At 32.2% G+C, this 15207-nt stretch overlaps 1 protein-coding gene across 1 annotated transcript; it reads right to left on the reverse strand.

Moving 5' to 3' along the window:
• Positions 1 to 1579: 1579 nt before the first annotated feature.
• On the reverse strand, positions 1580 to 3585 carry LOC133184573 (vesicular acetylcholine transporter-like). Its single transcript, XM_061319657.1, has one exon. The coding sequence runs from the start codon at positions 3405 to 3407 to the stop codon at positions 1758 to 1760; it is 1650 nt and encodes a 549-aa protein (XP_061175641.1). The 5' UTR covers positions 3408 to 3585; the 3' UTR covers positions 1580 to 1757.
• Positions 3586 to 15207: the final 11622 nt, after the last annotated feature.

Raw genomic sequence — 15207 nt, forward strand, 5'->3', positions numbered from 1 at the left:
ATATATATATATATATATATATATATATGTATATATATATCACATGTGTGGTGGATACTACCCATAAGATAAACCTATGCTTTATCCACGGGTATGTGCTTCATCAATAGCACACTCGGTTTCGATACAATCCCTCGGCCTCGCTTCAGGATGTAAATTTATCGAAACTTCTAATTGTGAAAGTTCTGCGCTATCAAATAAATCATAATGAGCAAAAATGTCCGTTAAAAATAAGAAAAAACTCTTTACACTTCAGCGAAATGTCAAAATTATCAATGTACTGGCTACAGGGATGAAGAATGCCCCCCCCCCCCCCCACACACACACACACAGAGGAAACGTTAAACCTAGCAGTTAAGTTGTAGCTGGAATATTCCTTTTTACCATGCAGGAAAGTCTAGATACTTTCAACAATGCTTTCTTACATTCATCTATACTAACTAAATAACTTACCATGGATCTACAAATAGTCTAGCAAGTCGTAGTTACCGTACACAGAATGATTTCAGAGGACGAATCGTGATTTCTTGGTCCTTATGTACAACACTACAACTTCCAGTCAAAAGTTTGTATGAAATATATCACCAACAGATTTTCACATATGTTTTTAAAAGATTTCAGGATTTCATATTCTGTACAGTCATGATCTTCAAATAACTTTCTTTCGGCATGTCAACTTCAACAGTGCGACGTCATCAATTTGGGTTGAAATCATTCATAGTTTCACATGGATTATCTCAAAGTTTTGTAAAAAACGAAAATCGTATGAGATAAATAGAACATCTATAGTTGTGTGATTTGATATTTACTTTATCCAAATCGTTCAAATTGTGTATATTCGCTCGGCAAGCCTGGCAAATATACACCATTTCAACTCGTTGGATAAAGCAAATATCAAATCACAGAATATAGATATCCTATATATATATATATATATATATATATATATATATATATATATATATATATATATATATATATACCCTGCCTCTGATAAATTAAAAATCTTGAAATTTCATTGGACGAAAAGAATACTGTATTAAACCATATCATGATGCCTATCGACATTATATTGTTAATGTGCCCCTTCCACGTGACCTACCCACCACACATCAAATTAATATGCCCCCTCCACTTGCTATACTGTCCAGATCATATTCAATATGTTGTTTTCATTTGAACACGCAAAGAGCATAATAACTGACGTCAAATAAGCATTAAACGACGTCACAATGTAAACAATTGTTACGAAACGGAGAAAATTAAGGAGAAGATTGATTAAAAAAAATTTCTGTTTTAAAAACTTTTAAATGCATTTAATAATATACCGCAAAATAATATTTCTGAACTTCTTATATAGATGTTTAATGTAAAACAGTAGGTCACTGCTCCATAAATGAGCCCGGCTCTCTGTACTTCTAATGCGTTCGCTGACGAAGGTACACTAGTAAACAGGTTCTCTTATTTGTTGCGTACAGTTATTCTGTGTCTCATGTCTGACCGATGCAATTTCGTACATTAAATTCTACAGAATTGAACATCCATTTATTAGGTTAAATTTAATAATTTACTTGAAATTTTATTTCTATTAAATAGACATTTTTTTTATAATGGAAAACACAAGCATATTAAAAAGCCTTTTATGATAATCAAAAAGCGCGTATTACTTGATAGTAAGAACTTGTTCTATATATTTACATCAGGAATTACATTTTTCAGTTGTAGAAATAAGTATAAAACAGGAAAGTTTATAATGATCAGTGTTTGTAATAAAAGGAAAATGAGGCGCCATTTTCTTTTGGTTCATAACTGTCCATTTCTACATTTTTAGTATTCACAGAGGTTGTGTCATTATCTTCAAATGTTTCCCATTTTAAATGATTTTGTCCTGCTGCATTTCCAATTTCTTTTAGGTGTCCGTTAGAGAAACAGCCATTTTGTATGTAGGTGTTGTACTGTTTAGAAGGGGGATCATCGATGAGAACGTCCCGCTCATCTTCTACAGGTTTGTATAGGTATATAGTTCGCAGACACAACAGTAGCGGGGCATACAGTACATTACTGAGAAATATGGCAACATTAAGCCATAGAAACCCGATTGTCTGTACGATCTGACCGGCCATAACGGGACCAAGAGCATATGCCAAGGAATATGATATGTCGGCAATAGCATAAACACTTCCGTATATTGATACATATCTCAGGTCAACAAGGTAGCCTAAAGTGGGTAAAATTGCTGTATCGACAAGGGCTACTCCCAAACACAGTCCCATTATTGGAAATAATACCACAAAAAATTGTTTAGCAAACGGAATAGCCAGACAGCATGTCCCTTCGATGATTAGCCCCACGGAAGTGATGAGCCACTGATATTTTGGATAGTTTTTTGCGAGTCTTACCGTTAAGTAAACGCCTCCGATATATGGTAAAAAGGCAGGAAGCCAAACAAATCCTATTTCCCATTCAGAAGCATCCATGGTACCTTGCATCCAAAGTGCAATAGTAGGTTCCAAAAACGCAAGAGATACATTAGACATTGCAAGAGCTCCTGCTGCCACCGCGATATATGGATCTATCAAAAGCCGATATATTGGGGTTCCTTTAAGTCCATCTTCAGAGAGTTCCCTTTCTTTTCTCATAGGTTTCATTACGAAAAGGAGAAGGACGCCATCTATTAAACACAGACAAGAGAGAAATATAAAAGGAACGACCTTTCCAGCAAACTCGAAAAGAACACCACCAAATGGAGGTGCAACCAAACAACCAAATGATATGAAGGCTTGGGCTATTCCTAGAGCCTTTGTTCGTTCAGCGTCGTCTCTAAATCTATCTGCAATCATTGCAAGTCCTGAAGTGTCAGCAAACGCAGAGCCAACACCTTGTAAACTTCTTGCCACGAACAGGACAGCGTAACTTTCGCCAAAAGCAAACGCAATCGTCGAGAAAAACATGATAGATAATCCAATCATTAAAGGTCGATCATATCCTATTCTATCTATTAAAGCTCCAGTAAATGGATTAATGAAAAGTTGCACAATTGCCTTTGATGCAAAAAGGACACCAATTGCGCCTCCTCCTTCGGCATAAGCTAATGGCTTTTTCGTTGTTGTTGAAAAAGTGGTTGTAATGTTGGTGATAGTACCATTATTAAAATCAGTGTAGTTGTACAGCGTAGAGTCGTTTCCAGTGCCACTTCCTGTTAGAACCCCCTCATCCTCAAAGTATTTATCCAGATAAAGAGGAACTATTGGTACAATGACCATGTAAAGCATATTATCCAGAAGCAAAGCTATACACACAATAATGAGTACGAGGCGCCTCTGCTGGATAGGGTCATTAATCCTATCATTCATAATCTGCAAGAAGCTACTACATTTCTCTCGGACCAAATCCTGTACATATTCCATTTCCAAATTTAGAATTAAAATCCTTGGAAACTGAGTACAGTACCTTGAAAATTGTCAACAAGATTTGCGGATTCTCCGTCATCCACTGAATCCTCTCCTTCACAACACTTTAGGACCTTCCCTCTTTGTGCAGCGAGTCCTTAAAGAGTAGAAAGAAAGTGGGTCCTGTTTATATTTAGTACAGTCATAAAGCGACATAATGCAATTCTATTCATTTAAGAAACTCTAATAATTTCTTATTGGAATTTAACTGTAAGTATTGTTATTATTTCACAATGTAGAGATTCTCAAATTGAGTCGTTTCCAGTAACTTTGATATACTAATTTGAGGAGATTTACAAACGCTCTCAAGTGAAAACTGAAACTTTTACATAATTACTGAAGGTAATGAGCACTTGAAAATAGCGGAAAATCTTTGTCTACAGAGAATTAGTCTGATTTTCTCCTTCGTGTCACTCTTTAACTTCCGCTTTTTTCGATTCACAAATTCATTGCTTTTTTTTTTTTTTATTAAAGAGACTTCTCATTTTCCGGTGTGTTGACCAGTCGGCGTCCACTCATTTAACGGATGTTCATTACACGTTGGTTTTCATAGTTAATAGAATCCTCCCTAGAGGCAACCTTCCTCGTTGTCAATTTATTAACTACATTTATACCACAAATCCAAACTCTGGAAACCAATTTGTAGATTGAAATAGTTAAGCAACACAAAAATTAAATTACGTATGCAGTGATTGAAGGGACCCAAATCATCTTGGCTCTGAGAAATTGGACATACACAGAAAATCTGATAGATTTGGTAATGATCAGGGCACAAACTCGTGTTAAGGAAGCTAATAGGAAAGGGATCCAGATTCTTGAAGACTACGCTGCAAAATACCATGGGACAAAAGGACTGCGAGGCAGAGAATTCGAAGTAAGGAAGATTAGACAACAAAGATTCTATAAGCAACTCTAGTAACAATTACTTCAGACCATCACTGACCAGATCTGTTTTTATATGTATACTAGTAATTTACAACTTTCTATTTTTAATAATTTATAAAAATAGATTACAAACTGAGTGTTGATTATATTTTTGCAGGCTTACATAGTATAGACTGTTTTTGCATCATCCATGAAATATCTGTAATAATGACTCAGAATCCTCTCAGTTTTTTAACCTACATTCAATGAGGGTAGTTGATTAAAAGGCTTTAATCGAAGCACGAAAACATCCCTAATAAATTGCTTCCAGATTCTTGCTTGCAGATTATTACAATTTCATGTTTCAAATTTTCATTGCCACTCCCGATTACTTGTGAATGAAGATGAATTTACGCCGTAACTCTGTTTCTAAATTTTTTTTGTACATAAAATGCAGCAGACATAAAATATCCTTTCATTTAATTTTGAACATATTTTTTTTTCAAATCCGTTGAATCCTTGAATATATGATTTTTTTTCTCCATGACCTAGTAAAAGAGATATGTGATAGTATATGTATTGTTGAGAAAATGCCATATGTTATCAGACGAATGGGTATTGATGAAACGAAAGAAATTTCGACGTAAATGAATCATTGCAGGTAAACCTTCAGTTGAATCGATTTCTAGGCATGAATAATGGTTAATCGGCAACGACCCACTGTTTTATAATGTCAATAAACCATTACAATTTAAAGTTGATAAATATTTCAGAAGTTTTTGGACTTCTTAAGTGTTCGGTCATAGTTTATAATCGATTAAATTTCTTTGTCTAGATTTAGTTCTTAAACTACCTTATAATTAAACGTAGTCAACCCACGACTTTTTGCACATTGCATAACATCTTAAATTATTTCCAAGGCTAAATCAATTTAAAGTATATTGCCTAATCTTTTACACACACACACAGACACACGAGAGAGAGAGAGGGGGGGCGTGCAAATCGACAGCACAGCATCGTTTACAGCACTTACATACAATTAATGTTGTAAAGAATCTATGCATAAAAAAATCAAGTGATGTGTTCGTCATGCAAAATAGAAATGAACACCAACACAGTCAAAAGCTAATGTCTGACTGGGAATAGAAATACTCTTCTTTCAGAGAATAACTACCGGAATTTGACATCGAAATTACACCATATGTCCTGTTTTATGAGTGTGGCTCAGATATAAACGTCATGCAATTGCTAATCAATTTCCATCTTGTAGCAACCGTCACTATGAGAAAAAACCCACAAAAACACAAAATTCTAATTTCTTAACAAGAAAATATTCTAGGTGTTTAAACTATTTTATGTTTTTCTATTTAACGTATCACAAGAAGATATTAATCCATCTCATTAAGCCTTCTTCTTCTTCTTTTCCCTTTAATCTTTCGCGCAATTAATGTTTATTTTTAGAGAATAATACATTCCCTTTTCCATATCACATCCTGTAACAGACTTTGACACTCGAGGGCTGATACAGGATGTGATATGGAAAGAGTATGTTATATTATATTTTTTACGTACTCAGGAATAGCACACATCTATTTGAGTAAATACAAATAATAAAATCACTGACTAGCTTATTATTACGAAGAATAGTAATTTAAATTATTAAAATGTGAAAAAAGGAAATAAATTTATCATAAGTACTCCTTTTCAAAGAATTAATCGCCGAGGGGTGTGATATACAGCTCTGCAGATCCATATCAGCCCTGGAAGCTGATATGACTATATATATATATATATATATATATATATATATATATATATATATATATATATATATATATATATATATATATATATCACGATGTAGTACCTAAACGGTTTCTATCAGAGCAAAAAAGCGTTCATTGTTTCTATTCGTAAATTTTACGGCTGCTAGCTGAAATAAATATGTTGGAGGAACTTGTAACAAGAGGTAAAATTGTCAGAAAGTGACCCCAAATCGATTAAGTCTCAGAAAAATCCTTGTGCACGGAACAAGTAAGGGATTTCTTTAAATGATACCTGTACCCATTCGCAAGTCAATATACTCCAAGTTTCCATGCTTCTTTCATCATTTATAGGTTAGTCTGAGTTCATTTTGGTATGTAAAGATGTGTCAATCTATAATAATTCGTAGATATGATAATTTTTTTTATAAAAGAGTGTATTTTGAAAGAAATTTTTGGACAAAACACTTTCTTCTTAAGTTACGATTACTATCAGAATGTTGGTAATGGTATGCACTGGCTATAAACGGAAAATAATGCACCGGCTGCTATTTGAAATATAATTTGTTTTTCAATCAAGAAAGAGAAAATTAAAAATCTTATGGCTGCACAGGCCTAAAAAATTATTTAAAACATCCAAAGAGCATATGGAACACAATGTCTACATGTACAATTTTTATCAACTTAACTCGAATTTGTTGTGTTCTGCCAAGTAGAGCTGATCTTCGAAAAACATCACTATACAAAATCAAAAAGAAAGCTATACAAAGGAAACGTAAGTTTAAATTAAATGAAAGAACTTTACCATCAGTACTTCAAAAGCTTTGGAAAGCTTTCGAAAACTAGTTTTTTTCCTATTTTTGTGGCCTATATGTATACTTAGACCTAAATAATATCTAGTAAATTTTCAGTATAACCTTTGACGGTAGTGCTTTGGTACGCTGTAGCATCAGAAAATACAATTAACACGCATTATTCAAACCATCGGATCTTGAATGGAGAGGATGTCCGATTCCCCCTTTTGGATGATTTTTCTGGATTATTAAATTTATACAGATAGAAGAGACAATCACCCCCCCCCCCCCTCCCTCAGTGAGGGCTCGAAAGAAGGATTTTTTATTCAGATGGAGAAGACTTCTACTTGTTTGCTTATCAATTTTCTTATATTTACTTCTATTTTTCTCTCTGTCTCTTTTGAGTGGGCTTGGAACCCCCCCCCCCCCAAAAGGTGGAGATCCGAACATGAAGAAGGCTAATATTTTATCCAGTAAGTAAAATATAATTATGTACATTTAAAGGAGAGAGCATTACAATTATTTTCAGACATATGTAGTCTTTTTTCGAAATAGAAAGGGGGGAGGTAATTGTGTGCAATTCCACTTTCGTATTTTCAATACATGTACATATTTTTTTTTTGGATATTAAAAGTGTTTGACCATACTGTACTTGTACATCAATAATTGAATTTAAAAAAGTAGTTTATTGAACTGGATGTAAAATATAGTAGCATTTATAATAAGGTCTGTTATTCGAGCGAGCCGCTCACTTTGATGAAACTTGTAAGGATGGTGTACCTAGGGTTGCCTTGCTTATACATAGGATCCGATGCTGTTGATCTGGCTTTCAATTTTTGAAAAGTGTTTGGAACAAGTCCATTCTAAAGAAACTATATTACCACAACTCGTTAGATAAAAGTTTATATCCAACCAATAGATAAAAGTTTATATCCAACCAAAAAAAACCCCCCAAAACCAAGAGAGATCCTTTATTTGTGAATCTGGCATAATTACCCAAATTCAATAGAAGGTGCACATAATTTAAAGACTAACAACTTTACTGTGTGCAGGATACTTAGTAAATGTACAGGGTATTTACAAACACTACTATTATTATTAGTCATATCATACATATAGATATAGAATTAAAGAATATAGAAAGGATCGAAATCAAGGTAATATAAATATGTCAGTTATTAAAAAGAATATAGAATGAACATTTCAAATATAGTTTTCTGAACTATTGCATAATAGATGTAAATTAAGGACGTGCATTAAAGAAAAACTGAAAACTTAAGGCATTTCCAATAGAAACCGGTGTTGTTGTCTAATAGTAGTCGTAACATAAGTTTCTCCGCATGAAAACGCTTTTGTCTTTAAGAAACCGATTAAAATGTGTAATTCTATGAAATAATCAATAGGTTTTACAAAAATACACCGATCTGTCGATTCATTTTTATCAAATAACTAAACATTTTGACGCTAATTAAATATATTTCTTATGTGCATGTAAGTGTGTCCGAGACTTTCGACAGTTTTCGTTCTATATACATCAACAATCCTTTTATTCATAAAAAAAATAGAGATACATATTAGTTTTTAAAGGTATGTTACGTTCCGTAAGGGTGAAATAATAAGCAGCTAAACTTTAATAATTGAATTATTGACCATTTTATTGAGCCAGCGAAGAAAAATACTTACCATTTCATCCATTTTTTTTCATTAGCAACCGCACAATTTTCAGATAGCAGTAATGTACGCGCATTTTTTCTGATAGCAACCATTTAGGTACTACACCGTGTATATAGAATACAGTTATTGACTGGGTATGAGGGCAACATATGATTTGTTGGACCTGAAGGTGAAATTGTTGCCCGAGGCCGCAGGCCCTCATACCTAGTCTATAACTGTTTTGTAATCCCCTTCACTTCAGATAGAACTATTAATAGGACATCATTTGAACAGATTTAATCCATATATAATCAATTACTTTCTGTGCAAAATTTTGGCTTGATCAATAAAAATAAAACAATAGCAGAAAATGAAAAAATAATGAAAAAAATTATTATATCACAAAACATACTCTTTCAAAAAGCATACGACAACTCTTGCAGCTCTAAACTTCTGCTATTTCCGTGTGCCTTTTTCATTTGTTCTGCACCCCCCCCCCTTTATTGATCTGTACCTTCGAGTTCTTGCAGATGGATTCGTCTCATATGTATTTTTTTTTAAATGTTACAGATTCAAGAAGACAATTTTAATGAGAAGGTTTAAATTAAATTTAATTCGGAAGTAGAGGCCATTATCCTTCTCGACAATATTAAGACAGAAAAAAATTGTAGCTTATCATGTGATAGCTACTTCTATTTCAAAATATGTGTCTTTATTTTTGTGTAAAAAGATAATATTACACCATATGAAGGTCTATCAGATGACACAACCAAATAGAGATAAAGATAATTTTACAAAAATGTATTGGCTATCCCGAATTTTCTTGAATTTTGAATTATTTTTTTTTATAGTTTTTTATGCTTCATGCTAATATAGTGAAAATTTTACATAGAGAATTGAGAGGATAGAAAAGTAAAAGAATCATTTTTACTTATGTTTCACTCACTATATTAATAGATTGCAAGCTTACTGAACAAAAGCTAAGAAGAATGTAGCTTATTCGGAAAATCATACTTATTTAATATTTACGAAAACTTAAGTCCTTAATCATAAAAAAATGTCAATTTTTCAGTTTTGTCGAGCCTTTAAAATACTTTCAATGATTTTCATCATCATTATTATTTTTATTAATTATTTAAAATTAGATTCAAGTTTAAAAAGCTATATATTGTAAATATACCCTATAAATCTATAGAAACATCTATTTATCAATTATATTATTTATGTGACGCAATTCCCACTTATCCTTATAAACAAAATAAGCAACGTTGCAGATACCTGCAGATTTACAGGAACAAGCGATCACTTTTTGAATTGACTATGCTTTGCTTAGTAAATAACCATTACAGAGGACGGTTTCCTGTCGGTGAGTCTATCTGACTCGTGTGTATGATATTCATCTTGTCAGCATTCTTTTGTAATGGAAGATATAATTTTGCCTTGTGATACTCTGAAACATGAAATGTAGCTATAGAATTATTTGAAATTATACCTTAATGTAGCAATTTCCCTCGGAGAGAATCAATTTTAAGACAAACGTAGCCAATTAGTGGACAGAGAGCCACTAGAAATTCTTTGTACGAAAACTGCTTAATCGCTGTGATGTTTGACTTCTGAATAACGATTATAAAGTTCGAATGAAGACGGTCAGGAGCTTATGATTTTCTTGTAAAAAAGTGCTTGATTTATCCGAAATATTGAATATGATTAAAATTCTATACATATTGTTAATGACAATCATAATGCGCCTTCTTTGGTTTCTGCCAGGGAACATATCTAAAGTCAATACTTTGAGATGCTGAGATTCCAATTGTGAACATTGTTTGAGTGTTAATTTCCTCCATGTCAATTTCATTTTTCATGTCAAGAGGAACTCCATCTTCGTAAGGCTTGAAAAGCTGTTATAATGTGGTATAAAGCAACAACATACAGATCATTAAGACTTAGTAAATGGACACTGTATAAGAAAGGATTCGTTTTATCTTCGTGTATTAATATGGAGCATCGCCCTTTAATACCAGAGGCATCAGAGTTTTTGACACAAGAAATGATTGACTTTATAATGTAGGTTCATATATAGAAAAAAGAATCAAAATATTTTTATTATTCCTATTTGCAAGAAAGAATGCAGAACACTTAGCATGTAATGTAAGTTTTAATTACATCTCATCACGGGCAATCCTCTAACAAACATCAGTGTAATTTCCTTTTACATTTATTTCTGTGAAATGTGTTATGAGCTATTCTAATTAACAAAATTATATAATTCGTCTAGGATCTGACAATGATAAGATTCTTATATTATAGCAAAGGCAATTTCCTTTACATCTAGCAGGTGAATCTGTTTGTAACGACTGTCTACAAATTTCATTTGTCATTCTCTTATTCAAGGAAAAGTAAGATTTTCCTTCCGGCACAGTGATATAATTTTCACTTTCATACACTGTATATAAGCTTAATCAAAACAGATAATGCAGAATTTTGCGTTGAAGATTTCACTACTCACTTCTTTCAACTCCCTCCCATTTTTTTTTTGGTTTTTATCTCCATTTAATATATTTCTTGTTACATAAAAACATTTTTCTACACCCAAAAGGATGCCATTTGGTAGTGAGGAATATCCCTGGTTTTTTTTTTTTTTTTTTTTTTTTTTTTTCATATGTGTAATTATTTTCTTAAGAAAACGAATGATGTAACATTTTAATGTTGCCTTTTAAAAATAAAGTTTAATTCATCTCTTACCAAGGCTAAAATATTTAAGAAATAAAGTAACATTTTTAAACTTTTATCGGAATGTGAATACGGGTTGGTCATGTGATCAAATCCCATAAATCCCGAAGGGCTACATTTGGTAGATTTTATCACATGCCAACCCGCATTTACATCCCGATAAAAGTTTTAAAAATGATACCTTATTACTTATATTTACATTTGAGACTGGTTTACAACGTATATCATGTACTAAATTCTTAAACCCATAAAATAATTTTAAATTAATTTTTCAAACTTCAGCGGTGAATGTGTTGAACTCGTCTACCACTTTATGACGTCACTGTGAAATTACGTCAATTGTTTATGATTGAATTTATTAAAGACAAGTGCGATGAACCTGTTTTTACACAGAATTAAATACGCCTTGTTTAGATAGTGTTATATAATGGAAACATTTGTAAATGTAAATATTGTTAACAAGATGTTTTACATGTACAGCACATATTGTTGAACACAGAGTAGGTACTACTTCTAAATTTTTCATTAATTAAATAAATCTTTTAATCTGAATAAATTTAATGAGAGCATGCCATTATCAGTGAGCAATGTAATTCGAAATATGGATTGGTGTGACGCCTTCTGTGCTTTGATTTTTTTAAAACTCTGTTTGCTACACATCAAACAAATACATTTTTCTGTCCATAACACGATAAGAAAGACTCATTAACAAGGGCATAGAGCAGAAAAATGAAAGTCTTGTAAAGCTCAGCAGATAAGCCAAATGTGTCTTTCGATCGCCCGCCGTGGACCGTATTATCTACTGGAAAATAATTCCAACCCTCAATTTTATTCTCATATCTCCTGTTTTCCACATTTTATTGCAATAACACACACAATTTTTAGTTTTCCTTGCGTCAAGTCAATGTCTACGGCTTTGCTGTGAAATATTTTGAAATTTATAGGAAATTCTCAAATTTACGATGTTATAAACAAGACCTAATTAATGGCATGTATTTAGACAACTATAGTTCCAATTATCGATCAAAGACTACTACTTGCTACTCGAAAATAAAGTTTACTAATAGGTCTGAAAGTTATCTAATAGCCCGCACAATACCCTCCTTATTATCATCATACAAATGTACGTCTAGCTAATCGCTTGGGGTACGCTTAACAGATCTAGCTCGGTTTGTCTCAGTACGCTAAATGTTGCGTTTTCCAGTTATATCTAATAATTATTTGTTTAGAATCTGACCATTGGGAGTAATTACACGCTATTTTCATACTCGTGACTCTTGTTTGAATAATCTGATTTATTTCTTATAGATAAATTGTTATTTAATGGCTTTCTTAGAGCTGCTTTTGAGATCATTCCTGAGTACCATCACAGAATACATACTTCTGTCTTATTTTAAAAAAAGATTTTTTTCTAAAAATACATTAAAGTTTCTTTTCTACGTAATGAAATATTCAGATTTCTTTCTGAATACACTTGATTCTGAAAGGCTCGCAATCAAAGACCCCCCCCCCCCCCAAAAAAAAAAAAAGAGAACCTTTTTTTTATTCGCATAAAAAAATTAAAATTTTCTGCGTCAACGCGACTCAAATCAAGTTTTATCAATCATGTGCAGAATTAGGCAGTGAACTTAAAACAAGTAATTGTTGATAATACAATCAAAACATTAAATCGCTATTAAGACATTTAGAATATAACCGATTATCATTATTCATGCTTTTTCTCATCTTTTTTTCTTTTTTAAAAAGTTTTTTTTCTATATGCAATTTGGATTCAAAATAAAAAGACCAGAAACTGTATCATTTTATGAAAATGTTACCTAAATATAAGATTCTTGCTTTCTTTTTTCAAAGGATATTTACCAGTGACTTATTTGTATGCAACGTTTTAAAAACACAGACTTACCTTTATGATAACACTGCTAAAACAGAGTATCCAAATCTTTGTCTCCAAATCTGCTCTCAACAAACTTTTATGGAGAAAATATTCAAATATATCTGTTCATCTGATTTGAATAATCATTAATTGGGGTCACGTGACGCACATAGATCTGTAACTCGGTATTCTGAATCAATAGCCGCGGTTTAACAGCCCCAGATCAATGTATCAACTTATAGCTCGAACAACTTTCAATATTTGATTCTTCAGTGCTTATGGAGGCAAAACTTCATTTTATCCAAGAAAGTTAAGCAAACCTAAGCTACATGACAGAGAGGCATATCAGCTATTAATCTTGAAGAAATCAGCGGCGAAGATTTATTTTTGTCTTCCGTGGTAGACATATTCGATACTGTTAATTCGATCAAATCTTCGAAGAATTACACAAGTTCATCATTCTAGCATTTGTTACTTTGTTTCACTTACGATAACGGATTTCTTTAAATAGTCGTTTTTAAAAAGAGGTTCTTTAAAGATATGACTGTCACTTAAAGGTCGGGAACTTCACAAACCTTACTTAATAAGGAATAAATTCATGAAGAGCAGACTAATTTAGAATTGAGCATGCCCCGATTTGCATCCCCTTTGCGTGCAGAATCCCCATTAGAAAAGGAGCCTCTTATGTCTTTACAATTTATATGTAACCATTGTAATTGGGGAACCAAAATAAAGATTATAAAGCAACGCTAAGCGGAATTCTAGCACTCGGATTTTTGAATAATTAATGGAAATAAAGTTTCAGGTAATTCTTACACACATTGAAAAGTCTTTAATCTACCTCAAAGGAATCTTGGAATAATGTTGAATTCAAACAACGACGAAGATAGGTTAAGTAAACATACAGTAGCTTTCTTTATTTCGACACTATTCTGTCAGGTTTATCCTGGTCTTAATTTCAGTACCCTGTCCAATTCCGTTTGAATTTATAGCTGCTTTTTCATTCCCTTTCTTTCGCACAAATCAATTTTTAGATCATGCAATTAATCTTAGATTAATCTGGTAATATGTTATGCGGAAATTAATATAGAAATGGATATCTTGGTATGGTGAAAGCTATTGGCTTTTAAAATTAACACGGTTATCTATTTTTTTTCAAATCTTGGACTGTTAGAAATATATGGTGTAAACAATGCTGAAGGGGGATAAAATTTTACCCGTCTTTAAGACAAACTGAAAGGAATTTCCTGTAAGTTTTGTTTTTGTTTTTTTTTAATTTATTTTTGTTTTGTTTTGTTTTTGGTTTTTTTTTGTTTTGTTTTGTTTTGTTTTTGGTTTTTTGTTTTTGTTGTTGTTGTTGTTGTTTTTTTGTTTTTGTTTTGTTTTGTTTTTGTTTTTTTTGTTTTTTTTTTTTTTTTTGACATTTGCTTTAGCGAAGTGCTTACAAAAGAATTTACTACTAAGACAAAATATATTATCACCCTTTACATTGCTTTAATTGTATTACCTTAATATACATATGTCCTTTGCCGTATTTAGGATTTGTTCAATTTAAATCTGTATATGACCATATATAAAATAAACTGAACAAAGTCTAAATTTTATGGAGGTAACATATCTTAAACTGTAGCTGATTGCCAAAAATTAAAGCATTCCGCCACCCAACCACCACAAAGTAATCAAATAAACAGGGTTTACATCTTTGTACATTTCTAAGAAAAAGCATTAGATCAACATAGGATGTTTATAATTTTTTAGAAAGAAAGAAAGCCCTGATGAAAATTTGCACAATAAGAGGATATTTCATTATTCCTTGTAGGTACAGACAAAACAACAACGATGATTATTTGGAATCATCTAATGGTTTATCCCAGAAGCTTAAAAATATTCATTTCAGCATTGAACTTAAATCAGCCACTTTTTATTTACAGTGAAAATGTATCAGCAGTAAACGATGAATCAGATGGAAATCTCTGAAATTAATAATTTTCTATAGAAAAAATATGAAAAGATGACAATATTTAGAATAATTGGGAAACAATTCCACCAGATTTCTGCTCCGTTGATAGCTTTTATTGATC

The sequence above is a fragment of the Saccostrea echinata genome, unplaced genomic scaffold, assembly GCF_033153115.1.
Source record: "Saccostrea echinata isolate AGI-Se365-2 ecotype Australia unplaced genomic scaffold, CSIRO_AGI_Sech_v1 ptg000010l, whole genome shotgun sequence".
NCBI classification, from domain to species: Eukaryota; Metazoa; Mollusca; class Bivalvia; order Ostreida; family Ostreidae; genus Saccostrea; species Saccostrea echinata.